General features: G+C 42.1%; 1 protein-coding gene across 1 annotated transcript in view; it reads right to left on the bottom strand.

Annotated features, from left to right (window-relative positions):
* Positions 1 to 8607: 8607 nt before the first annotated feature.
* Positions 8608 to 27986, bottom strand: part of LOC119574090 — a 40340-nt gene continuing 20961 nt past the window's right edge. The window contains exons 9-13 of the mRNA XM_037921169.1: positions 15511 to 15669; positions 14822 to 15027; positions 12286 to 12375; positions 11639 to 11760; positions 8608 to 9049 (exon numbers count right to left, since the gene is read on the bottom strand). Coding sequence (XP_037777097.1) covers positions 8893 to 9049; positions 11639 to 11760; positions 12286 to 12375; positions 14822 to 15027; positions 15511 to 15669 — 734 coding nt within the window. The 3' untranslated portion in view covers positions 8608 to 8892. The remainder of the gene's footprint in view (positions 9050 to 11638; positions 11761 to 12285; positions 12376 to 14821; positions 15028 to 15510; positions 15670 to 27986) is intronic.

Here is a 27986-nt window from a genome sequence, read left to right as displayed (position 1 = left end):
GATAGACCGTCTATGCGTGACCTAACATTTACAAAGCATAAATATGACATTAAGGATATGGAGTACTGTCCTCCTCTTGGAAAAAAGTGACCATGTAAGAAAAAACTAAAATACTGTCTGCTGCAGAAAAAAACTCATCGTAAGTAAGGAAAGAAAGGGGAAGTTCATTACAAGAGAGGTAATTATAAAAGCCTTTAAAATTTCTTTGATGGCATACATTGGGAAACACTCCTGAACGAAGAGAACCTCGATATGCAATATTCTAAACTCTGCGAAGTCTTTAAAGAAAGAGGTAGACAAATTTGCATCAAGATTCCAAACTGAAGCATGAATTGCCCAAAAGTGGTTCAACGATAACTGCAAGAAAATGAGAGAAAATAAACAAAGGGTCAGACGACATAGCTCTCAGGCAACGTATGAAAGGTAGGAAGAAATTAGTATACCAAAAAAGTACACGAGGGAGGCAAAATAAATCAACCAATCTACGAGTCAACCAAAGCTATTCTTTAACTACACAAACAGTAAGTCTAAAAGTAGAGATAATACTAGAGTCCTCAAAGACAATAACATCATTTATACGACGGAGGATGAAATGTGTGAAATCCGTAATGAGAAATTTCAGTCAGTGTTTGTTCATGACCCATACTTTGATATGGCAAGTAACCGTACAAACGTAAATCAGAATATTGAAAATATCACCGTCAAAAAGAATTAAATAAAAGACCTACTAAAAGAGGGTTAGACAAGACTAAAGCTGAGAGACCAGATGAGATTTCTAACTGGTTTCTGTGCCAAAGAACTATGTATTGTTGATATTCCAAAATTCAAAGAGACAAGGAAAACTACCAAAAGATTGGAAACTCGCCAAAGTTACACCTTTATATAAGAGCGGCTACGAACAAATCCCTCTAAATTATGGACCAATATCGTTAACTAGTGTAGTATGCAAGCTGGTAGAAAGGATAATTAGGAAACGGTCAGTTGCAGGACTTGAAAAATACGATATGATATCAAATAACAATTTTGTTTTAGGAAAGGAAGGTAATGTGTAACCAATCTCCTGAAATATCGGAAGAAAGAAAAAAGTTGGTTGGAATATATATATATATATATATATATATATATATATATATATATATATATATACATATATATATATATATATATATATATATATATATATATACATATATATATATATATATATATATATATATATGTGTGTGTGTGTGTGTGTGTGTGTGTGTGTGTGTGTGTGTGTGTGTGTGTGTGTGTGTGTGTGTGTGTGTGTGTGAGTTATATGTACAATATATATATATGGCAAATCTTTCCTACTGTTTACTTGTCTACCCACGTCTGTTCTTCGTGCCAGCCGCATTACACGTGGAGTCCGATCAAACTTTAGGACCCGAAAGTGACCGTCTCGTGATGGCTGGCAATGGCAGTGGCAATGGAAACTGTATTATAAGACGAACCGCAGTGGCCGGTAACAAGACCTTACGTGGAAAGACCTTGTTTCAGCCTCTCCTTTAGATAATAGAAGCCAGGAAAATGTAGTTAATCTTTTTTATTCTTAAAGGCCGTATCGCTCATAGCTCCTGTCGTACATTCGTAGATAACATCACTTGTTTGTTATTTGTGCTAATATCTATCTATGTGTTTACGTAGGTCTAAATAAGAAAACGTGATTCTATAAGGACAGATTACAATGAAAACGTGAATCTTTAAGGACAGATTAGTATGAAAACACAATTCTTTAAGGACAGATTACTGTGAAAAAGTAATTCTTTGAGGCTAGACTTCTGCGAAAAATGTTTAATGGTTAATCCAGTCGGCACGGATGGCAAGAATACATGCCATAACTACTGTAATATAAGTTCATTGATTATATTTACACATAGATGGCTCTACAGACACTTAATCACCAAGGAGTCAGTTATTATTACTCTTCTCCTTGATTTTTGGAAAGTTTCTCTTGTATTATTTCATTGTCTTCAATGCTATCAAGATTTTAATAACATTTAATAATCATAATATCAATAAGAATAATAACGGTATCGATATTGCTACGCCGGTGGGTCTTTGTCTCTGTGCGAAGCATGTGTTAACATGAAGGGACCTGGGCAAACATGACGCAGCTGGCTGTGAGCGGAGGAGCGGAGGAACAAGCCGAGAGAGGCAGTTGGGTGCTGCTCCTGTGAAGACCTCGTGTGTGGCCTGTTATAAGCTGTATTGTGCTGTGTGACATGCTGGTTTCCCCCCTGTATTGTGCCTATAGAAAAGTGTACGGGTAAATAACTTGTGTAAATAAAGGAAAGACTTGTCATTTTGTGTTTACTTCGTGCCCTGCCTCGCCACTTGGCGTTTCCTCTCCTGGTGTTCTGGGACGCTGTGGTGTTCGGTGCCTCTTGGAGCTGTTCAGTGTTCACGACCCTGTGGATAACACGCCGTCTGCCTAGCCTGCCTTGTGTTGGTGGCAGAGAGACGAGGCGACCGGCGTAACAATATCAATAGTATTAAAAAGAAAAACGCATTTTCCGGCAATTTCAAGGAATGGGGAAATCAGGATCGGTCAGTAGGACCTTCTGAAAGACTTCTTGTTGGATGAGCACATGTGGAACAAATTTCACCCCTCCCCCCCCAAAAAAAAAAAAAAAAAAAAAAAAGTTAGTGCATAAATCCGTCCCTTGGGTTAATGGTTAAAACAAATAAGTGTTCTAGCCATCAAAGGTCATATAGCACCATGGAAAAGTATGGTGAAAAGGGTATAATTTAGCTAAAATGATTAGGATGAGTGGACAGAAAAAAGGGACGAAGAAGAGAAGGAAAAGGAAAGAGGGAGAAAAAAAGACCGCGGAAAATTAGTTGAGGGCGAGGGCTGAGGTCCAAGACAGGGCCGATCTCCACTGGGCCTGTCTCCGTATCCTAAGCCTCCCCCCCCGGCAATAACGAGCATGTTTGATATTTCATGGGACTTGATTGCTGGCTGTACAAACCCTAATTGATATTGGAAAAATTAAATCCAATTTCCAAAGCTAGCTTTAGTATTATTCAGTAAAAGAAAAAGTAAATCCCCCCCCCCTAAAAAAAAGTGAAAGTTCCATATAAAACGAACGAAATCAGAATACAAAATTAACAGATAATTTGTCTAAACGACCTTAGATTTAGACATAATTTCCACAGATGTTAGAAATGAGTCAGAACCATTATAAAACTAAACTTAGTGAAAACCATTATTTATCTTTATCTTATTTGGCCATCCACCAGTGATAAATCTCATTCTATCACCGGTCATACACGAAGAACTTTCCATTTATAAAAGGTCTAGAAGATGCTTTACTTGGTTTTGATACTTCGATGAAAGTAATCAAACGTGTAGCTACTGTCACCGCTCCCATTTTATTCCATCTCAACTCCGGTCTCATTTGCGGCATCTTCCTCTGTGGGCTTGATATTGGAGAAGTGACACCGGTCCACAAGGCGAATGGACCATCTGGATCACCTGATTTTCGCCCAATATCTGTCTTCCCAGCCCTCAGTAAGATTTTGGAAAAGTTTATTATATACTTAAAAGTTCCTGTAACAGCTGAACATCCGGCTCCTAGTTCCAGGAAAATAGGTCAACGGAAAAAGCACTAATGTGTTTGATAGGTAAGATCCTGCAGTCGATGGATGAAAATTTATTTACTCTTTCTTTGATACTGTCGACCATTAAATCCTACTATCTAAGCTAACATAATGAAATACGAGTCAATGCTCATTCTCTTCCAAATTCTTACTTGTCAAGCAGGAATCCGTTTGTCCATTACAAGGACAGTAAATTTTAAAATCTACAGATTTCTTACGGGGTGCCGCAGGGATCTATCTTAGGTCCCCTGTTGTTCTTGTTATACGTAAATGACATGGTTAGTTTGAGCATTTCATCATATTCGCTGATGGTTGTACTCCTTACGTCACTCATTCTGACTTAAAATCTCTTATCCTCAATGACTAACCACGAAATTTGTAAAATCAGAGATTGGTTGATATCAAATAAGCTTACCCTAAATGTTGAAAAAAGCTAATATGTGATATTTCATAGATAATGTTCCTCCTCTGATAATAGACAGCACAACACTTACCCTTAAAAACAACACTAAGTTCTTAGGTGTCACTTTTGATAACAATTTAACCTGGAAACAACATCTGCAATATATAACGTTTAAGTTACACAGTCTATATAGTATTTTGTTCTACTCGAAGCAAATTTACTCGGGAAGCCCTAAACTAGGTCTACCACTCACTAATCCGTCCTCAAATTATTGTGGCGAAAAGGGTAAAAATGACTTAACGATTAGGATAAGTGGACAGAAGAGGATGAAAAGAGAAGGAAAAGGAAAAGGGGAGAAAAAAATACATTGTTAAATTAATGAGGCGAGGACTGAGGTCCAAGGTCCAAGGCAGGGGTGACCCTACATTGGGCCTGTCTCCGTCTCCTAAGCCTCCCCCCCCCCCCACCACCACGACAACAAGGAGCAAGGGATTGGTGGGGGGGAGGGGTGTTCCAGTCAAATGAAAATGAAGGATAACCCAAGGTTACAAAGCAAAGTATGTGCTAGATATCAAAGGTCATATAGCACTATAGAAAGGTGTAATAGAGAAGAAGAGTAAAGGGGGGGGGGGATAAGTATGTGCTCGACGTCAGAAGTATAGCAGTTCAAGAAAAGAGGGAAAAAGCGATTGGCAAAGGAAGATGTGTGGGATTTTGCAAATATGTCTGCAGGGTAGGGCGGAGATTAGCAAAGAAGAAAGGGTATAAGGGCAATTAAATCACAGATGTCAGGAGGGAGAGAATCTGTGACAAAGTATCACATCCAGGGTGAAGCGGGAGGGATAGTAAGTTAAGAGTGGGGAGGGGGGGTGAAGCGCCTGAAGCAGGAGGGGAGAAATAGGATAGGGAGTACGGAAAACATGAGTAGGAGGATGATGGATGTCGGGAGTACCCTTGAGTGTAGAAGGAATGGGAGTAGAGAGATTGGAGGATGGTTGAGGTGTAGTCGTGTCATCTTGGGTCGTGATGAGATAGTTTTGAATGTATTCGAGAATTTTTACAGTGGAGTCGGTGGGGAGGTCTGAGAAACAAAAGTTTCCCTATGGAGGGGAGAAAAGAGGAGGGACAGGTTTGAGGGGTGGAAGAACATGATGGAGAAGATGGGGTAGAAGATAGGATGGAGTGTTTAACGTTTCTTGTGTGATGAACTCGATGAGGAGAAAGACGGTTAGGTAGCGGAGTAGTGATTGGAGTGTCTGGAATAATGGAGGAGATTGGGGTGTATGGATTTAGAATGGGAAAAGAATTTGACTGGGAGGAGGTAGAAGTGGGATGGGGAAGATATTCTGGGAGAGATGTATAAACATCCTGGCAAGAAAGGGGAGGGTAGAACGATTATTGGAGTAAGGAGTGAGAGAGAAACCTAGTCATCTGGGAATTGCCACTTCAGACTTGTAGGTGGGACAGCCTCTATAAAATACATTATGGGAGCTGCCATAATTGGGACATGTACGTGACTGTGCTGAGTAGTTTGATCGATTATGACCAGGTTGGAGGGGGGGTGGGCAGATTTGTATGGTCGGAGAGAGAGTTCTCTGCCAATGTAAACACTGAAGAGGTCATGTCTACAGAAAGTCCATGAGGCAGGTGAGCAAGTCTTCTCCACAATGTGACCAATGTTTGTCGTAGACAGGGGAGTTTGTTAGAGAGATGGAGACATCCCACCCTCAATACTTGTACTGGAATGGTACAAGTATTGATGGTGGGATGAGGTTGGGCAAGAATGGGTTTGCCAAGTGAAGTCTGTCAGGGTTGATAATTCTTTAGCTTTGGTTTTGGTTGTAACTGTGGCGAAACAGGAATGATCAGGGCGGCTGCGGAAGGAAACTTTGCCTACTTGTTTTTGGAGGAATTGCTGGAAGAGGAGGGTCTTGGCGTAAGGAATTGCTGGGGGGAGTTGATGAAGAAAGTTGTGGGAGTGGAGATGAAATAGAGGAGGAATGTCTGCTGGAGGTTGAGTACTGACCTGAGTGGATGATGTGATCACAGGCATTAAGGAGGGGGTAGTAGTAGCAGTATTCAGAATCAGTGATGAAGGGGCAAGTCTTATTGCCCCTAATAATGGTATCAAGTCTTCGTTACTGGCCATGATAAGCCTACAGTATGTTTCGGAGAGAAACAGTCCACCCTTCAGAGTCACCTTGAGGGGTAAGGACCAAACAACTAAATGGGAATACCATGCCCATGGCTCCCCCAGGTCATTCATGACTGGCACAAAGTCAGCCTTTCATCTATTCAACATGGCTCTCACACCTTAGGAAATGGATAGTAAGAAGTGGATGGAGAAAAGAGGGAAACGAAAAGGAGGAAGGGAAAAGATCGTGCAAAATTGGTTGAGTCGAGGGCTGAGTAGGGATGATCACCAGCATTGGGTTCCTGTCTGTGACTCGTAAGTCTCCTAAACAACAACGGGTATGGGATTTGGTGGTAGTTAACCAATGAACAATTCCTCTCTGATACAAATTTCCCTGCTGAGAGTCACCCAAAACCAAGCAAATGTAATATCACAGACCCTGAGTATGGAATAGCATTCCAACATCCATCAGAACAAAACCAGCAAAGAGCGGTTTCAAAAAAATCTCTGTGAGCAAATCTCATGGTATTAAGAGACTGCATTATGCCATTGCTTTAAAATATTCATTACACATACTGTACTACTTAAAATGGTATTAATGTAACTTGCATGTTTTCCTTTCTTTCCATGCTGATGATTATGCTCATATTGTGTTAAGAGTTGTATAATTACTTTCTTCCATTAACTGTCTGTAATTTTACTACTTCCTTGTATTTCGACGTTATTTTTAGTTTGTAGTATATCATTCTGTTAGAATTTGGAGTTCTGAATTCCCAGCTTGTTTCTGCATCTCTAATATTATCTTTAGTATCCATGATTAATAATTAGATATACTAAGGGCTTAAGAAGGTGCCTTAATGAGGAATGAAACCCTCACCAAGATCAACCAGTTTTGTACAGTCCAAACTCATGTACAATGTATAAATCTATTTGACTAAATAAAGCATACAATATCAACACATTTTCTCCCTCCTTATTTCTCTCTGTGTAGTTTTACACGTGGAAATGTCATAATGCATCACTATAAATGGTCTCTCTTTTGCTGCTGATGGATCCCTGGTTCTGTTTTACCTAACGAAACGGTTATGGTGGTACACGTAATCAGGCATTTCATCCAGTAGACAGAGAGGCACGTGCCAGAAAACTGGCATTGATTCGTATATTCCTAGACATAAATATAACTTCTAAAGAAAAGAGCTATGTACAAGTCGAGCCACATTCTATGACTCCCGCTTCATTTACACAGGCCTATGACATGTGTCAAAATACTGAGTAAGCATTTCCATTACCACTGCTATTCTAAATTTTGGGTTAAAGCCACAGAGCTACAAAATGGGTTCATTCCTGTTCCCTAGTAGTTTGCAAGTTAGTCGTAATTCCTATACAGTGCACAATAATGTCCATATATTTTTTCAGGATACTTTATTTATCAGGAGTGAATCTGCATTGCTCCTGTTAGCAGGTGGTTTCTGATATATTTTAGAAATAGAGATCAAACACACTGAACTGTATGCTGTACAGAAAGGATTAGGACAACATGCAATCTTTGATCCATAGGATCAATGCCAGACTTTGGCCTTTCAGCTTAAAAGATTATCACCATGACAAAATGGGATCACTGATCATCAGAACAAAAGAAAACACACATAAGCTAAATGCCTGCAGATCTATTTGAAACAACTGCTGCAAATACTTGGCCCATGATTCCACTCCATTAGAATCTGATGAGAAAACTGCAATATGTTTTTTTTCAGACACTGGTAAGTGAAGGTCACTTACTTTAACAACGCTCTTTGATACCATTGGCAAAAATCCTGACATGCTTTTCCTTGCTAATCCTCAACAGCATGTTAGTCCTGCTTGCTTGAAATTACTGCAATTTTCAACCCTCTGAGTCATACAATATAAATTCACAGTGAACTCCAGTATCTACTGGAAGATAAAGTTCTATCTGTCTCACAGTGCTACAGGGTTTGTGCTTTTATTCGATCCTTGAGCACTTTCCTTCTCTGTCAGTTTGTGCAAGTGAAACACACTGGGCTGTTTCCTGCACAGATGGAAGGTTCTGAAGTGAACTTAAAAGGTAACCATGACACTGACCTTAAGTGATAGTAACCTATGTTGACATCACCACCAAGTAGCCATACAGATCAGGACACTGTACCAGGAACCAGTGAACCAGTGTTTAGGTTATGCTTAGGTTTCACGGAAGAAACCTAAACATGACATTTCAGCGGAAGAAACCTAAACATGACTAGACTAGCAGGATCTTTGCAGATAAAAATGATATTCTCTAATTATTTCAATCAAGGGGGTTGTCTCTATAAGCAAGTTATTTTATTCTCCAAAGAAGAGAAAGTAAACAGGTCAGGGACACCAAACAGTTACCAGTTGAAAAGTTCCTCCCAACAATTCTTTTTTATAGGAAAGTGAGATACAATCGTATTTTTGAAAGTGGTTTATTCTTCGTATGATAAGTCCTTTCTTATCATACACATTTTATGCTAATCTTGACATATATAAAAAAAAACAATGGATGATGATCATGAACATAAAAAGTTCTTTCTTGAATTGCAATACAATCACTGAATATTTAGGGAAAGATAAGAAATTTAAAGCAAATAATTTTTTGTGTACAGCATCACTAACTACATTCTTGACTTTACAGTATTCCTCACTCAAAAATAAGAAACATATGATAAACAGAAAATTAATTTGACTAAACTAATTACAAAACAAAGTCCTTGTATTTCTGTTCTGAAGAATTTCCTGAGCCACTTAGAGGTAGTTTACAATGTTCCACATATTCCTGAACTGCTGCATTGATATCTAGATCTTCTCCATCATCTGTACTGAACAAATGTATACCAACGCGATGAGATTCTCTTTTGGAAAAAGAAAAGAGTATAGTAAGGTTATGCGTTAAAAGATTTATCTAAACACAAGGTTAAGACTATTAACCGTTTTATATTTCAATATTTATAACAATTTCCTTAAATTTACGACTAAGTTATTCCTTTTCTTTCCCTCTTCATCACTCATTCTCTAATCTTCTTCACTCTGTTTCAATTTCCTTCTCCCAATCTCTGTATTTTTTCCTGTCACTGTGTCTCTTTCGCTCTACCATTCTCTCACTCTGATATTCCTAGCCTTAGCACTATTTCTCTTTCCCTCTCATAAACTCTCTCTGATCTTCATTTCCCTCTCACTGTTTCTCTCTCCTAATCCCAGTCCCTCTCTGATCTTATCCCGTTCACCGATTTTCTTTCTTCCATTCCTTCTACAATCTAATTGAAAGGCAGCGATTTGTACCTGGACTTACGCCACATTCTAACATTAATTTGTTCAAAACTTACTTTCATACATAAATGAATTTTTCATACTTTCATGAGCATCATTTTTTTTTATGCCATCTTGACTCTAAGTAGTCATTACCAACATAAGATGGGTGCTTCATGCTCTCTGGTGCTGGGATATGATGGTATGATTAGCATATGATCATGTTATATGCCTCCATGTCTTCTCAATTTGAGATGTCACTACTAGCTATTCTGGTGCAACACAGCAACAGCTTGTCATCCGCCACCAAGATCTGTGACTATTGCTCAAATCCTTTGGTTAGGGGAATGCCCGAGGAGGTGGTAGAAGTGACTGCTTTCAGCGGGTACCAGTGGTTTCACCTCGGAAGGATCATCGTCCAAGTTGGATGTATGGAACATCCTGTCCTTGCAGCATTATGAATGACCACCACTACTATCGAGGAAACTGAGTCAGCTGATGGAGGGGGGAACAACGTATCTGGACTATTGCTAAGGTCATGGGGAGTTTCTTTGCCTTGCCTTGGGTCAAGACTGACTCACTTCATTACTCAGGAAGTTCTGAGACTCAGAGAAAACCTGGTAGAGAATATTATCCCAGTTTCATCAAAATTTAACTGAAACATGTCAGTCACATATCATATACTATAAGGTTAAATATTCTATTCTTATGCCTTTACTAACCTCATCATAGGCCGCGGTGGATGAGTGGTTAGAGCATCGGACTCAAGACTGTCACGACGGCAATCTGAGTTCAAGGGTTCGAGTCACCGGCCCATGTGATTAATTTACAAGTTTTCAAATTTACAACTTGGGAGAAAAATCTACTCTATTTACCTCACTGTCTGTTTTGTTACCTTCCATGCTACCTACTTAGTAACTGTTTCGATATCTGTAATACTGTATTATCCTCTGCACTGTCACCTGATGTGCTTCATTATAACCTCTCACGGTTCCCAGTCTTTCGAAGTAAACAGGTCTTTAAAATTATGTCAGGCAACTTGCTCTACAGTAGTCATCCAGTGGCAAATATTTGTCATGCATCCTGTCTTGTCTGTACTTCTGTCGAATCCTCATCGTTATCATATACCTTACCTTACTTAGGGGTCATCCATTATTTCATCAGTTTCATGAGTGTACAAACCGTATGTTGGGGGGAGGGGGTTAATCTCTGCCTAACGCATTTTAGAAGATTGTAAAAATGGCGATCTGGATCAAATCCTGTGGCAGGCATTTTTATCTTTTTGCTCTGTATACTCTGGAGTGGGGACGCGGTGGCCGAATGGTTAGAGCGTCGGACTCAAGACTGTCACGACGGTAATCTGAGTTCGAGGGTTAGAGTCACCGGCCGACGCGTTGTTTCCCTTCGGCAAGGAACTTCACCTCGATTGCCTGCCTAGCCACTGGGTGGCCAAGCCAGCCCAAGTCGGTGCCGGGTAAATAGAGATGGTGACTCGATAAAAACACCGGGCGGAAGGCAATGGCAAACCACCGCTCTAAATTGCCAAGAAAAAATCATGGAAGCCCATGATCGTCAAGGCCGCGGTGGCCGAATGGTTAGAGCGTCGGACTCAAGACTGCCACGACGGCAATCTGAGTTCGAGGGTTTGAGTTACCGGCCGGCGCGTTGTTTCCTTGGGCAAGGAACTTCACCTCGATTGCCTACCCAGCCACTGGGTGGCCAAACCAGCCTAAAAGTCAGTGCTGGTCCCAAGCCCGGATAAAATAGAGAGAATGATTACCTAAAAAGGTAACACCGGCACTCTCCGTGGAAAGGAACTGGGGACCCTACCACGTACTCACTCCAAGAGCATTACAACATGAAAACTACAATTAAGTATCATGCTGTGACCACGGCGGCTCAGACATGAACCTACCGTTAAAAGAAGAATACTCTGGAGCGGGAGAGGGGGTCGTGGGAAATGAGTACTTACTGAATGCTTGTGCAAATGATGAAGAAAGAAAGAAAGAAAGAAAACAGTTACCATACTCCCGTGATGGCCTGTTCCATTTTCACTCGAATGGCCAGTTCATCATCTCCCTCTCCTTCTCCTGTCTAATATTTCTCTCCTTTCCTCTTCTTCTGTCTGCTTCCTCTCGCCCTCCTTCCCTCCCTCCCTATGTCTAGATCTCTTCCATAAATCAACAATATCTTACCTATGCACCTCATCCACATATCCAACGAGAATGCGGTCATTTGTAATTTCTTTGAGGTATGTAGCAGCTTCGATATTCCAGCGAGCATCTGAATCAACCCCAACGAGCCAGCTCTCTATAGCCTACAGAAAGAAGTGAACAGCTAAAAGGTTAGAAAATAAAGGCGACACAATCAGGTAAACAACAATTTCAACGACCAAAATGGTAACACTACTCTATGGTAATAACGTTTTACATTTTAACTGCTAGAGAGACGTATCTTTAAGATATATTCCATACATATCATTTGTAAAGTGAGAGGACCTGAAATTGAAAGTGGCATTCCCATGCCGTTTTCTTCTATAATGCTGTTGATCAGTACTCTTTTCAAACTATTTCTAGTAAATTAAACAAACAATTAAATAAATGTTCCATTACAGATCTTCCTAAATAATCCTTTACTTTAAAGTATAGCACTTGGCAATGATCCATATATCTAATTTAGATGTAATGCAAAATTCGAAGTGCTTGCTTTTACCCTTCCACGAATATACAGTTATCACCTACTAGTATTATAACTTTTAAACGAAAGTCCCTTGGTCTACCTCACATAGTCAGCTTTTACCATTGTATGACTAAAATCACGGTTTATATTGACAAAATCTTACCTGTGGAGGCATATGACTGAACTGTATGGCTAATGGCTGCAACTGATCTTCTTTGACCCAGGCTATATTGCCCACATCTAAAAACAAAACCTGAAACCAGAAGACAACATTGTTTTACTCATTCCCATTACCATCTCTGATGTCATAGGCTTATCACAACCTTTACACAACTCATTTATATTAGTTATCCTTTCAAAAACACAGAGTTACCAGGCAGTAGCCTTGCAGTTATTTTTAATATTTAAAAAGGAAAAAGGGGATTTTTCGTAATTCATTAATTCTCCTTTGCTCACCTTCCTCCATACACAATGTATAAGACAGGGAAGATTTTGACTCCTTGGCTATTTGGTTACCATATGGTGATCATGACCACGTGTCTGCAAAAAGGCTGGACAAGTGTTGGATCACGTCCTTCTCTCGCCATATACAAACTGCACACCCGGACCTTGACCCAAGTCAGGTGATTGACTACTTTTAAGCCTATTTGACTATCCTGAACAGACGCTTCCTCAACTTATCCCTCTTCTGCTCTTCCGTGGAGGCCGACGGTTCAGTAGAGGAATCAAAAGAATCTAAGTTTCTCTGCTCGCCTTACAAATCTTATCCAGTCCAAAAGAGGATCCTGTAACTCATGGGCACGTGTAAGGCTGTGCCCCTCCGGCTCACAAACGAGGGTCGTCGTCTTTCTTATCTATCTTCTCCCGTAAGTATGTTTGAGCTGTGTTGTTTATATGTCCTTTTACTCATGCATTTGTCTGCTGGAGTGAACATTGCAGAACACAGCTGTCTATTTACTGTAATGTTTAGCTTATCTTTCTTATGCTCACATAATATTTAGTTTCCTTATTGATGACTAATATACCCATTGTAATCATTAAAATAATTTAGTAGTGTCTGCTTTAACTCAGTTTCAAAAAGTAATTACGGTTACAGCACACTGCCATTTCTTTCAATTATGCCATTTATCACTTTACACTCAAGGTTCCTTTTTGGAAAAATCTCTTACATTGTAAGAGCATTTTTGTCCTCAACAGTGCCTTATTTGCGAGAACCTACAGTGTTCACGTACTTCGTTCAATCTTTCAATTTCCTGTACCTGGTATATACTTACGGTACAATGGCATTACAGTTATTAAGAGTTGTTCCTCCAATGTACAAGAACAGTTACTCAATCTCTTCCCTTAATTGAGTTTCCTCTGTCAGTCCATGTTAATGCCCTCTTCATTTTTTTCAGGGTAAATAAAGTTCCCATCTTTTTCGGTACTGCCATCCTTTTCATTCACTTTTCACTCTCCATTTATTGTATTTTTTACTTGCATTATACTGTGTCTATCGCTGCGGCCTTGTCTAGTGAGAGCATTTCGCTAGTGACGATGACCAAGGACTAAATTATGAGTGCAAAACAAGCTAGGGACACACAACCTCATCTTCCTTTGCTCCCCAAGTCAGGCAACCATGACCTGACCTCATGTCGTTCTTACCTCCTCTTTTCTACATAACCGTGAAAAAAATGTCCATTCACTCTACTATACCGATTTTCTCCCACTGACAGATTTATACCATTACAACTACAAACATTTTGATATTTTGGTGATTGTCTCTTATTCTTAGTCTTAAGTCTTGCAAGCTTCTCTTGGCCAATGCCACAAAATGTTGTATGTAAGACATTTCATTCAGTACTGTTTCTTACGATTTAGATTCTTTTGACAGTTAGGAATTCACTCTCTACTCTTTGAATTTGTTTGAATCATTTCTACTTTTGGTGATTTGGTATCATGAACCTGGTATCATTTCAGTAGGATTCTTTTCTTATCATGAAATTAGTTTGTGACTCTCCATTAAGAAGTTCTAGAGGCCTATGCACACGTGGGTTTGGGTGAACACGGTTCAACTCGATGCACATGATGGGCAGTGCGCACGCAGGCACGGGCATAGTGTGACGTCAGCTGCAAGATGGTTTTTCAGAGTTAGCAGAAGGAGCAGTTCTCAGTTATGGCTTTCTCTCCTACAAGACACAGATGCCTTCCGTCCAACAGCCAAATGGGGATAGTCCAGATCACGATTCAATGAGGACTTTATGAAATCAAAGTCCAGGGTAGGCACACGTTGAGATAAACATGAGCGGAAAAAACACAGATAAAACCACTGAACTGGCCATGCCCTTCTCGAGGTAAACTCTCCCAAACCCGAGTCTCGACCTTGACAATGACAGTTGGGTGGCCAGAGCCAATCAGTGCGATCTGGTGAGATGTATAATATTTGGCAAGTTGTATACATATATAAATATACATACATTCATACATATATGTATATGTGTATATATGTGAATATTATGTATATATATATGTATGTATGTGTGTGTGTGTGTGTGTGTGTGTGTGTGTGTGTGTGTGTGTGTGTGTGTGTGTGTGTGTGTGTGTGTGTGTGTTTGCGCGCGCGCGCGCGCATGCATGTGTGCGTGCGTGGATGCATATAAGTGTGCATTCATGTGTGTGTGTGCATACGTGTGCGTGTAAATGCAATATACACAACATACTTTCACACTGGGGATTTCGCACTGGTCATTGACTTCCAGCACCCTCACTCTCAGGCACTCCGCCCCTCCTGGCGCCGCGCGACAGTACACAAGCAGTTCTCCACAAGCTGGTAGCATTGGGCGAAGTTTACGAGGGGGATTTTTGTAATGTTCCCTCATGGCTTCAAACAATGCAGCGAAACTCTCTTGATTTTCCTCATACACGTCTGCGTTTGAGATAAGAGAAAAAGAAAGTTATTTTCAAATACCAGCTGTGGAACTTGTAGGAGGGAGGTAAATCTAAAGACAAAATAAACAGATTACAAGGATGTGTGTATGGGGACAACAACCTCTTCTCGAAGATTAGGAGGAACGAGTGTGTGTGTGAATGGAAGACATAAAGGCGAGGAGAAAGAGGAGTGGGGAGACGAGAGAAAGAGGAGGAAAGGGAGAAGAGAGAAGAGAAAGAAGAGAGAAGAGAAGAGAAGAGAAGAGAAGAGAAGAGAAGAGAAGAGAAGAGAAGAGAAGAGAAGAGAAGAGAAGAGAAGAGAAGAGAAGAGAAGAGAGAGAGAGAGAAGAGAAGAGAGAGAGAAGAGAGAGAGAGAGAGAGAGAGAGAGAGAGAGAGAGAAAGAAGAAAGACGAGAGAAGAGGAAAGGAGACAGGGGAAAGGAGAGAAAGAGAGACAGAAACTCGAAGAACCACTCATTACCCTCTGACACACGAAGGTCGCTTATGCCATGAGGAAAGAAAATGTACAGCTGAGACGGAGCGTTCACATGTGTCACGCAAGCCGAGACGATGGTTCCAATGTCCGGAAGTGAAGGCACACCACAATCTGCTATGACTTCTTCCCTCGCCACAGTCACACCTGCAATAACAAAAAGGGTAATCAAAAGACCGCGATAAAATGTCCTCAAGAAATGCCATGACACAACACCTGCTACGACGACACAGTCATATAAACCTACTTGACATGTTATAAAAAACATCTCGGATTACTTACTTGCCTTGTTCATTTCTGTTCGAATCCTCTTAATCCTTAATCTGTATTTTATATAATAATACCAGTTGCGATGGATTCCAAAGGTCTTTTTTTTTCTTCCTCTCTATCTTTCTTTTTGACATTCAACTTAGCATGACATAAAAAAAAGTTAAATATTTTTACTGTTGTTTATAATTCTTTATACTTTTAAACTTTTTTTTTTTAACCTGAGGGTCGATTTTTCTGCTTCACATGAAAGGTATAACAGAAAAAAAAACAATTCGTGAGAAATGAGAAATAAAAGAGAAGATGAAATGTACGAGAAGAATAGAGAAAGAGGGACTGAAATCGAGAGGGCGAAAGGAAGGAAGAAAAAAGGAGGAGAGAGAGAGAGAGAGAGAGAGAGAGAGAGAGAGAGAGAGAGAGAGAGAGAGAGAGAGAGAGAGAGAGAGAGAGAGAGAGAGAGAGAGAGAGAGGAGAAAGAAAGAAGTATATAGATAGTGAGAGAGAAAGAAGAAAAGACGAGAGGAGAGGAAGAGAGAACAGGGGAGAGGAGAAGAAAAGGAAAGAATAGGAAAGGAAAGATGAGAATGGAAGAAGTGGGGAGAAAAAAAATGGATGATGTATCAACACATTGTGGTGCTATTTTACCATTTTAATAAGTTCAGTTTACATCAATACAGAAAAAAAAATATATATATATACATTACATTATATATATATTATATATATATATATATATATATATATATATATATATATATATATATATATATATATATATATATATATATATGAATAGATATTACAATTTTGTGCAGAAAACCCATTCCCACATTCTCATTTTTTTTTATAAAAATATATGTTACAAGTTCACTAACGTTCACTAACCTGTAAATTGTGTACAGAGAAAACAAAACAGTACGCGGTGCTAATGGTTAATGGTTAATAAATGTGCTAGACATCTAAGGTCATGTAGCACTTTAGGAAGGTCTAGTAGAGGGGTAGTGAAGCGTAGTTGAGTTAGCAGTTAGTTGTTATGACAACTAACTAGATTAATATTCAGAAGGTTAAGAAGGTTGAGAGGGAAGCCATGGTTATTGGCCTGGGAAGATACTGCTGATATTGCAGACTGAAGGAACTGGCGGAGTTTTGGTATGGATCTACCAGGAGCGATGATGGTTAAATCATCAACATATAGTAATAATCGAGCTGCTGGTGATAATACTGAGACAGTCATTAACGGTAAGAAGGAATAAAGTGGTGCCGAGCACACTGCCTTGTGGAATGCCTTCGAACTGAGGAAATGATATTGAAGAGGCACGTTTCCACGTATGCCTAGGGAGGACAATTTTTGGAGAATATGGTACCGCCATGTGGTATCATATGCTTTTTCTAGGTCAAATAATATGGATAATACGGATTCATAGCGTGCAAATGCAGATGTAATATATTTTCCAAAATGAGCATGGGGGGTCAGCTGTACTTCAGTCACGGCGGAAACCAAACTGGGAAGGAGAGAGAAAATTGTGATTCAAGATACCACATTAAGCGGAAGTTGACCATTCGCTCGAGTAGTTTCAAGAAAATTTGTTAATGGGGAGGATAGAGAGGAATATGGAAGGTGTCGGAGCATACCGTAGTAATACCGTCATGGTCTTCATGAGTGGTGCGGCATGACTGTAAGGCAGTATTGAGTGCAGAGAATAAAAAAGGAGCATTATAGGACTCGGCAAAGAATAGGGTGAAGATGATGGTCTTCATAGAAGAGAAGGTTGGAGAAAGGTGAGAACCACTGCTGACCTGGCTGACATAGTCACCTAGTTCATTTGCGACTTGAAGAGGATCAGAGATGAGAGTATCTCGAATTCGGAGGACGCGGGCTGGATGGGGGGATGTCTGCCTGATAAATTATGGGTCTGGTGCCAAACAGTTGAGATAGACATAGAAGATGTAATTAAGGAGACATAATTTTGCCAGCTATTTGATTTACTGTTAATGATTGTATGACGAAGACAGGCAGATGCTCTTTTAAAGGAAATAAGGGCTGATAGTTGATTAGGGGTGCCTCACTTGTAGCGGCAACTGTTCCAGGCTGCATGCTCTAAGCGGAGTGCGTTAGTGCAATCGGAGTTTCACCGTGGAACACATTTAGAGGTATAAAATCTTAAGGTTCGAGGAAGGGCCATATAGGCAGCTCTCAGGACTGTAGTTGTGAAGTCGGTTGTGGAGAGGAAGCATTCTAAGGATCGGCCAGAGGAGTTGGAAAAGTGGCTGGAGTTGGGGAAATATGATTTTCAAAGGCAACAAAATCAATGGGGTGGGAAGGGAAGACTGAAATAAATGTGATCCAACGGCGAAGAAAGATGCAAATAATGTGCACAGGACAGTGGTTTTGAAGGGAAGTATGATATAAGGTGTTTTCTGATGCCTAAGTACAGACAAACCATAGTGGGAGTGTGAAGAGACAAAATGGTAGTTGGGGATCGGTAAAGGAGGATGTGTATGAAAAGTCTCTTAGAGGCAAATAATGGATGGGTTATAAGATGAAAGGAAATGACGAAGGTCAGGTCTATGTGAACGGAAACCACAAATATTCCAATGTAGGAGACCTATACTTTAGTTGATCTATGAATGATAACGGTTACAGTGCGTGTTGGAGAATTTGAAGGGATAGAGGGGATGGAGGGTTAATGTAGGTGGAGCTGGAGCTAGGGAGGATAAGCGGTGTTGAGAGGGAGTAGGAGGAAGGGGTGTAGGGGGAATATGAGTAGGAGGGGATGGATATCGGCAGTCACTTGGCGTGTTGAGGGAGTGGTTGTAGAATGTGAGGGTGGATGAGGGTTTCGGCGTCAATTCAGGATTCAAGTTGATAGTTCTGAATATCTTCAAGCGTTTCTTTAATGGACTTGGTTGGAGTTTTGTGAGACAAAGGTTTTCTTATTGGGGGGGGGGGGGGAGACTGGTTTTGAGAGTAGAGGCAAGGTAGGTGGAGGTGAGTGTGTGGTAGGAGAAGAAGGGGTGGAACGTTTAGTCTGTCAGCTGCAGGTAGTGCCGGGGAGGGGGGGGGTACAGCAGAGATTAGGGTGTTGGATTTAGAATGGCAAAGGGATTTCACTGAGGAAGGTAGGAGGTAGAAGTGGGGAAGTAAGATGTAGGAGGGATAAGTATAGGGGAGGGTGTAGGAACATCTTGGGAGGGAGGGAGGGGAAGGAGCAGAATGAGTGACATTACTGGAATAGGGAGTAAGAGAAAAACCTCGTCGGCGTGCTTCCTCTATGGTTTCACATAGAGTCCAAGCTTGAATTTGAGAGTTGCCACCTCAGACTCAGTTGTAGGTGGGCAGCCCCTATAATAATAATAATAATAATAATAATAATAATAATAATAATAATAATAATATTATTAATAATAATAATAATAATAATAATAATAATAATAAAAAAAAAAAAAAAAAAAAATTATGGGGGTTGCCACAGCTGGCATATGTATATGATTGTGCAGTGCAGTTTGATCGAGTACGACCAGGTTGGGCACATAGAGGGTATCTGGCTGTGGAACAGCAATGTTTGGCAGGATGTCCTAAATGCCAACAATATTGGCACTGACAGGAAGGAGGTTGATATGGCCAGACAGGGTTTCTCCACTAATGTAAACATTAAAGGGAAGGTCATGTGTACATGACCTCCAAGAGGAATGTAGTAGCACTGTACTGCTATCGCATCATAGTCTGTGAGGCGGGCAAGTAATCCAGTCTGACCAATTTTTGTAATAGATAGGGTAGTTCACTGGAAAGATAGACAGTTCTGGTGAAGTATTGAAGGTTGGATGAGGTTCTGCAGGAATGGAGTTACCGGGGAGATTGGTTAGAGCTGATAATGCTGTAGCTTGGGTTTCAGATGTTACTGTGACGAGACGGGAACGATCGGGTCGGCTACGGAAAGAAACTTTGCCTACTTGTTTTTCGAGGTATTGCTGGAAGAGAAGAGAATTGTCAGAGTAGGGAGCTGTGTGAGGGATCACGAAAAATTGGTCCCATTTGGCTGAGCTAAATAGAGTATTTAAGATATTTGTACAGATGGGGGTAGTAGACGGATGGGGGCGTGTGGAAGAGGGAGTAGTGTTGAGGGAGGTAGTATTATGGAGATGGGTAATAAGGCTGTAAAGTAGTAATAAGGGAGGATTGGGTAGTTGATGAAGAAGATTGTGGGGGTAGATATGATGACATTGAGCATGTTGGGAGAGTAGGAATGTCATCCTGGAGATTGATGTTGCTTGGTGGATTACACAAGAGAAAGGCATTGGGGGTGGTAGTATTTGCATTGTTCAAGGCCGTGGGAGAAAAGCCGTGTCATGAGAGCCTGGGGTTGGGAATCGGGAGAGTTGAATTGGTGGGGCAATTTGATGAAGGGGCAAGCCTCATTGCCCCTAATAAGGGTGTAACATCTTCATTAGTGGCCATGGTGAAGCCTGGAGTATGTTTCTGGAGAAGTCCAACCCCTCCAGGGTCCCCTTGAACGATAAGGGTAGAACAACTAAAACAGGAATAATGTGGTGCCCAGGCTTCCCTCATGCCATTTTGGCTGGCCAAAGTCAGCCTTCCAATTCCCCCCCCCCCGTTCGCCGCTTCTCACAATCCTAAGTAGATATTAAAAGGGTGGGAGGTATGGAAAAGAAAGAAGCAGAGAGGAAAAAGACCATGCAAATAGTTGGTTCGGGGCTGGGCCCAGGCTAGGTATCCCCGCGTTGGGTCCCAGTCCTCGCCTCCTAAGCCTCCCCACGACAACAACAGGCAAGGGATTGGGGGGCAGTACATGGTGTAAAATATATTCTACATTATTTTCTAAGCAAAAGTATAATCCTATCTACAAAATAACATTTTGTACATACAAGTTGTTCTTACAAGAAAAGAAAAAAAGCCATACTGGCAACTTATGTATTAAATACATTTACAGGCACTTGGCATTTTAGTGTTGGGGGGAAGCTGCATTATCCCCTCTGTTTGCCTTACACTGTCCCTCAAAGGTCAAAATATGTGATGGCTTCTCTGAAAAAGAGAAGTTTTCATCTACTCTGGGTCTTCTCTTTTCATAAATTTCCAAGCCTTTGAATCACTAAGATTTTATGCATGATCTTAGCATGATCTCCCACATTCAACTGCCAATCTTCCCTTGCTTCTGTAGATTCATTCAACTTCGCAGTCATTTCTTAGTGGACCAGCTTTCGTCAGACCCAATTCTTTTGATTTTTTTCCCCCATTTCTCATTACAAAAACGAAGGCAATAAGTGTTGTATGTTGGGTACTTTTAAAGCCTACGAGAAATTTACTGATATTTGTGAAGGCTTAAGAACTTGCAGCCTTTCTGCATTCATTTTTTAAAACAAACAAATAGTTGAGCCTTAGTATGGGATGCATGCTTACAGTTATCAGCATTACAAAACTCTAACTCTCTTGAGGAGACACGTACACACTACCATTGGTCAACTAGGCCATGAATTCAAAATATTTGGCTCAAGTTGAAAGATTTAAAAAGATATTATTTTTGCACTCTGATCACCTTTAGCCATTTGAATAGAGCAGCAACATACTATAGACAAGATAGTGACTATACATGGTATAATCCCTTGTATATTCTTACTAGGATAATCCAACGGATGTAACTGCTATTTTGAGTCGTTTGGATTAAAAACAGACATCTCAATATGTTTACAACCTACAGACCAGAGATGCCTAACTTTTTTTTCTCACTCACTGCGCGGTATTCAGCACAGAGGTCAATTCAGACCTTTCTTAACCAACCCTTGCTAACTAAAACCAAACCCCCCCCCCCCCCCCCCCACAAATTTTACTTTCTGGCTGACATTGTATATTTTTTTCATTCTTTGAGGTACCTCTGATAGCAGAGGATCAATTTTAACGTTATGTGCAGGTGATGCAGATTTATTACAGTTGTCTTCTGGTGCTAATATTGGATCTACTTTCAACTGTGATCTTGTGTGGTGCCTGAGATGATAGATTCCAACTTAGCTTAAACGGTCACACTTGTTTTATATTATATGGAGACTAACGATGATATATGACTTATTTTAACAACTCTTATGTCTAGCATTAAGTTTGTTGATGTTTATTTTACCTTAGTACTCTTATAAGACTTTTTATTCAGGATCAACTCATGATGTTTTAGCTAATTTAGGCTATGCAATATCACCTTTTTCCCTCTCTACTCATTGTGTTTTGGCCTACTGTTTCGCCCAAGTCCTACACTGATTATTCCCCTGTGTATTGTAATCTTTAAACAGTACGTAGTAACTTAATATTTGACAGCAAATATTATAATTTCATTTTCTTTCTGATGTGACAGATACATCAGGTCCTGTGTTCAACTACAGGACCACTGTAGTGTTACTGGGATTTACAAGCATTCTCTGCTTCATAATCCTCGTGGTCTTTAGCCAGGCGAAGTCGACACGTTGAATGAAAATGACCCTTTTTTTTCCACAATAATGACAATTTCTGTCTACTGCTGGGCATCTTTCTTTGTCATTAGAGTTATGACCTTTTCTGCGGGCCCGTTGCTCCTTCTTCTTCCTAGTTTTATTGGTTGTCTCCATCACCTTAGCAATCTCCAAAACTCTGCCTAGGGTAAGGTTACGTTCTTGCAGTAACTCTCTTCTCAACTCCTTTGAGTTGCACTTTGCTATTATCTGGTCAATAATGATATCATCACTGCTCTTGATCTTCTCAAATTCACATTTTCAGCCCTTGTCTTCCTTGTTAGTATGACCTGATATATAATTCGTCTTGCTTCTGTGCGCAGCTGTGGGACTACAAGCGCTCGCCTAAATTCACTCACTGGGATAATTTGTGTTTTTGGGGGGTTCAATGTCTGACCAATCTGTCATGTGAGCATTGCACTAAATTGAACGAGCATGCATGGTAACTTTTTTGAACTTCCAATCCTGCTGTGTGTAGAAGTAATGCTCTCTTCCTGCTGTCTGTTCCCACATTTGCCACTTCAAGGTAGATTTCAAAAGCTACCAGCCAATCCTTCCACCGCTTGGCCACAGAAGAAGCCTCTCCTTGTGTGGAAATACATGGTGGTGTTGTATTGAAGTGTTGTCCCCGGAATTTTTGAGTGGGGCTGCGCCATTTAGCATAATGCTAGTCAGCGTCAATTGGTTCATTGGTCCATGGTTGTGGTCCTTGTTACTGCTTGTTCCCAAACTCGTGCTGTACAATCTGGAATCATATGCATGGGTGAGTATGTGGGCAAGGCTATTCAATCACCATATCTAAATGTTAATATTAGTATGTGCAACTTCTCTTAGTTCAAGGGAACCACCATGGGATGGAAAAGGGAGAGTAAATCTGACAAAACTACTATGAAAAAGTCTTCTCTGTTATCACCATCAATATATAATAATTGACAGTTAAACTAAGATAGTAAATAATATCTATGTGATTTTTTGGGGTTTTTCACAACCCTTTCTATTTGGTGGACTAAAATTTAAAAATCTAATGTATATATATCAATACACAATCATACACCCCATAAAAAAACCTACATAGATGCAACTGCCACCGCACACAACCACACACAACACGACACAACACACACTCACAACACACACAACCCACCCTACAGTATATATACCATACATACATATATATTAGACATTCTTATTAATGTAGATATTTATCGATAATGAAACAACAGACACATATACATACATACATACATACACACATCATCATCATCATAATCGTCAAGGGGCTAACGCCGTCGGAGATGTATGGCCGCATTCACCCTTAGCTTCTCCTGCCACGGGTCCCGCAATGTCGAGTCCCATGAGGCCCCTAGGCCACATTCTAAACTCCTTGCCACGTCTCGCGGGGGGGGGGGCTTCCAAACTGGTGGCATGGTATCCAGGAACACAGCTGGTGCCATATAGCCTGAGTTGGCAGTATCATGACCTTGAAGACACTTAGCTTAGTCTTTTTGCATAAGTACCGAAATTCTTTCTCCAATGCCATGCGGATCGAGTTCAAAAGGACCAAATTCGCTCGACGCAGGGCATTCCCATTACTCATGGCGCTAGATATGGTCTACCTGTGTGAAGCTAATGCCAAAGAGTGAATCCCGACGGGCTCTGGTCTTGTGGTGTCTTTTAGGTGTCACAGGCTGTTTCAGACATTGTGGGCAAACCTTGCTGATATGCTGAGCAATTTTGTAGTACCACGGTAGTTGCTACAGTCTCTGATCCCCTTTCCCTTTCGAGTGAGCTGACCATAAAAACCCCTCAAACTGGCTTCAGAGTGTCACTGGAGACCAACTTCCGCAATAACTGCCATTGGTTCTCCCCTAGCCGTGTAACAGTTCATTAAGAGATATCACATATGCCTGCCTTTCCGAACTCTTCAGCTTAGAAATTTGCCATCTTCCTCAGGTAGGAGGTTCCATCCTTGATGGGTGGTTCGGCACAGGTATTGTGAACTAACCATTTACATCCCCGCTAACTTTTTTGAGGGTCTACCGGGCAGCTCTCAAATTCTCAGCCAACATGGTCCGAGATGATCTGTCATTCACTGAGTGGACTCGCAGTCATTTGTGAGAGGGCTTAGAGTCCAGTTTCTCATGGCTTGGTAGGCAGGACATGAGTCTTTACCAAGAATGGTCTCACCTCCTCAGTATTTTTCCTGAATAAACACATTTTCCTTGTCCCTTCTTAACAATATACTAGTCCGAGCCCTACCGACAAACAAGGAGCGAGCCAGTCCTGATTGCCCATTAATCGAGTCAAAATTGCATGCTTCGTGGCCTTCAATGTCTCCGGGAGAATGAATTCTCCTTGACTGGGGCATACACCATGGACCTCCTGCACAGGCTGTCGAGTTTTTCATGCTTGAGGCTTCCCACTGGATCCATCGGTTTTCGAAGATTCTGTGAATCTTACGCAGAGGTTAACCCATTGACAATCCTCCTCCCTCCAGTCTTGTCCAGTGAACCCCCTAGAGGGCCACTGGGGTACGAAGGAATTTTGAAGTGGATCCGGTAGGGTTACCACTACACAGCCTATGAGGTCACGTGGCCACACACTCAGCACTTCAAAACATAGCAAACTCCACTACATCCTGCAATTATGGAGGATCCTCCATTGAGTGCTAGCAAGTTCGTGATCGATCTCCTTAGCCACAGTACCCAAACCGTTATACCATGTCCAGCAATGCAGGCTGGAATGCTAATACCAGGAGCCGAATCTTCTCTATGGGCCTAGCAGTTCGAGAAATATCTATTCTCTCTGCTGGGTTCAGCTCCAAAAAGCCCATGGGGGCCACAGCATATCGTAGCCAGCTTGATCATAGCCGGATACAACCAACCGCAATGATGTCACCCAGAACAACGTGAATGTCTGGTCGGGGACTTGTCTGCACGATACGAGTTGTGGCAGAATGCTTATTTCACATATCGGTTCAGCAAACATAGGTTGAACATACACAAGCAAATAGAGACGGAGCCAAGGCATGCCTCAGTCTCAATGCCATGTACACTCTACACTGGTGTTACCTACTACCGGGGTTGAGTCTGCCAGACCAGGAGTAGTGTAACCCAACCCATAACTGTCGTAGCCGCTGACATGTCTTTTCTCACCTCCGGAGGTAGCACACCATCAAAATCACCCCGCTCCAGTTCCCCTTGATAGCAGAATAACTGCTCATCCGGACCTTGCCTCCTCTTATAATATCTGGGGCGTGTGTTGGTGGGGGCGGCAGAGAGGTGCGTGCACCACGGTGGGCCACCCAATGGGCTTACCTCAGGAGCGTAGCTTTCGCGGTGAAGCGCTTGGAACATCTGTCCTGCAGCAGGATAGCGGTTTACCTCTGCTTCCGCGTGCATTGAGCGCTGGAGTTGATGTGGCTGCCCTCTCAGAGGTGAGAAGACCTGAGTAGCGGCACGTCAGTGATGGGTGGTAACAACCTACTACTGGTTCGGGCCGCGCGATGGTCACCACCTCCAGGGTTAGCCATATCCAATCTATCCAGTCCGCTTCACCTGCGGTAGTCGGGGTGACCGGTTGATGAGCGTATACACATATACATTGACTTGAAGCATGCTTTTGGCTTCATGTCTCTTATTGCTGTATACGCTCCTACCGATGTACATAAAACCGATGTGAAAGGGCGTTCTACCCAACTCGGCATCTGTGGCAGAGACGATTGGCCCGCCGGCGAGACATTCGCATTTGTTTCTGGGCGACCTTCAACTGCGGTATCCGGCTTTGACCGAGCTGGCTACTAGATGTCTGTGTCGGGCCCCCATGGTTCGGAGCTGACCCAGCATCGAGAATAGCCTTCCTTCCTCCGGGACTTGTGCTAGGTCCCAGAAAATGATGGATCTCTGGCTCCTGGTACCAGCGCTCCAACTCGTCACGCTGGACTTGGTACAAGCGATACGGGTAAAGTGGCCAAGGAGAATAGACGCACATTCTTGTCAGCACGCGAATGGAGGATACCTGCCGAACTGCAGGGTTTACCGAGTTGTCTGAGTTCTGTGGCACCGACCATGAGGCCTGCTTGTGCTACGCCTGCGGTTCCACTTCAAAATCCCCGTCCCCTACCAGTGGCCACCCTAAGGTGTTTCACTTGACAGACTAAGGAGGAGGAGTGTGCCCGTGGGTTCGCCACGGCAGTCCCTCTGACCGATCTCGAAACCAGCAACCTGACATGAGAGATCCAGTTGCTCTGTGGGAGTCCCTTCAAGCGCTTAACACTCGCAGCATAGCTCAGGAGTCCATTGGCGCTTATGCCCAAGGACAAGGCGGAATACCATCTCCCTGGAGACATTAGAGCCACTGAAGCGTGTCGCAAGGCTCGCTAATGGAATCCAGTCTTGCGTCCGTTCCACTGGTGCTATGGCCTCGTACACTGCTGAGCAGGGACAAGGAACCGTCATCAGGAATCTTGCTGAGGAGTTCGAGAGGCCATTTCTTGGTAAAGACCTTGCCCTGCCTACCAAGCCCTGAGAAACTGAACCCTAACCCTCCTCACAGATGACTGCAGTCCGATCATCGGATGGACGGATATCTAGATCTTTTGGGGTTCGTGAACGTTGGCTGAAGTATTTTGACCAGTTGTACCAGGTGGGATCCTCCAACAGTTAGCTTGGATGCAAGCGATGGTCCTCAGTGCTGTGCCGGCCCACCCATCGCGAGGAACCTCCTACCCTAACAGAGGTTAGGCTGCTTTCCACGCTGAAGAAGTGGGAAAGTCTCAGGCAATGGTATATCCCGTGCTGAACTGCTAAAGGCTGGGGTTAAACCTATGGCTTTTCGGGGCCTGCATCAGTCCTGACTTGCCATTTGCAGTCTGGTAACCATTCCCCCTGCCTGCCTGAGGGGCGTGGTCATCCCTCTCTGGAAGGGTAAAGGGAAATCGTGGACGGTAGCAACTACCGTTTCATTACACTGCTCAGGCCATACCAGGCAAGGTTCTCGCTCACATGTTCTTCTGAAACGGATCCGCAACCACTACTGAGGCACCAGGACCGGAGCAGTCGGATGTTACTCCTGTCAGTCCACAATCAGACCGTATACTAGCGCTTCGAGTAATTTGTGGAAACGCCGGGTCGTGAGTTTGTTCAAGTGGGTTTGCTTGCAGCCTACATCGACCTCAAGAGCGTTTGACCTCGGTGCATCGGCGGGAATCGCTATGGGAGATGCCTTAGGCTCCGGGGAAATTCCGACACAGATTATTGGCCTGATAGCAACCTCTATACTGGTACTGAAATGTGCTTAAGTGTGGTGGGGGTATGTCGAACTTCTGTCCCCTGTAATAATTCAGGGTTGAAGGCAAAGGCTGTGTCCTTGCCCCACCCCACATCTCTTTCAACACATTGTATGGACTATGATAATGGGCTAGAGCTACTAGCCAAAAGTCAGTGCCGAGCAACACTAGGCAATATTAAGGTCTCGGACCTTGACTTTGCCGACGATTTTGCCGCCATCCTATCTGAGTCCTTGGGTCACTTTTGCGGCTCTTGATGCATTTAGCATGAGGCGAGCCCCTAGGCTTAGAGGGTCTCCTGGACCAAGACCAACATTCCCCCAGGACTTTGGGGTCCTGTTTGGGAACCCGTGCAGAGTTCGATCCATAATGCTTGCTGCGAGGACGTTGAAGGTCACAGAAAGTTTACATACCTTGGTAG

This window comes from Penaeus monodon, chromosome 6 (assembly GCF_015228065.2).
Source record: "Penaeus monodon isolate SGIC_2016 chromosome 6, NSTDA_Pmon_1, whole genome shotgun sequence".
Classification (NCBI taxonomy): Eukaryota; Metazoa; Arthropoda; class Malacostraca; order Decapoda; family Penaeidae; genus Penaeus; species Penaeus monodon.
This window is presented reverse-complemented; position numbering and strand designations above follow the sequence as displayed.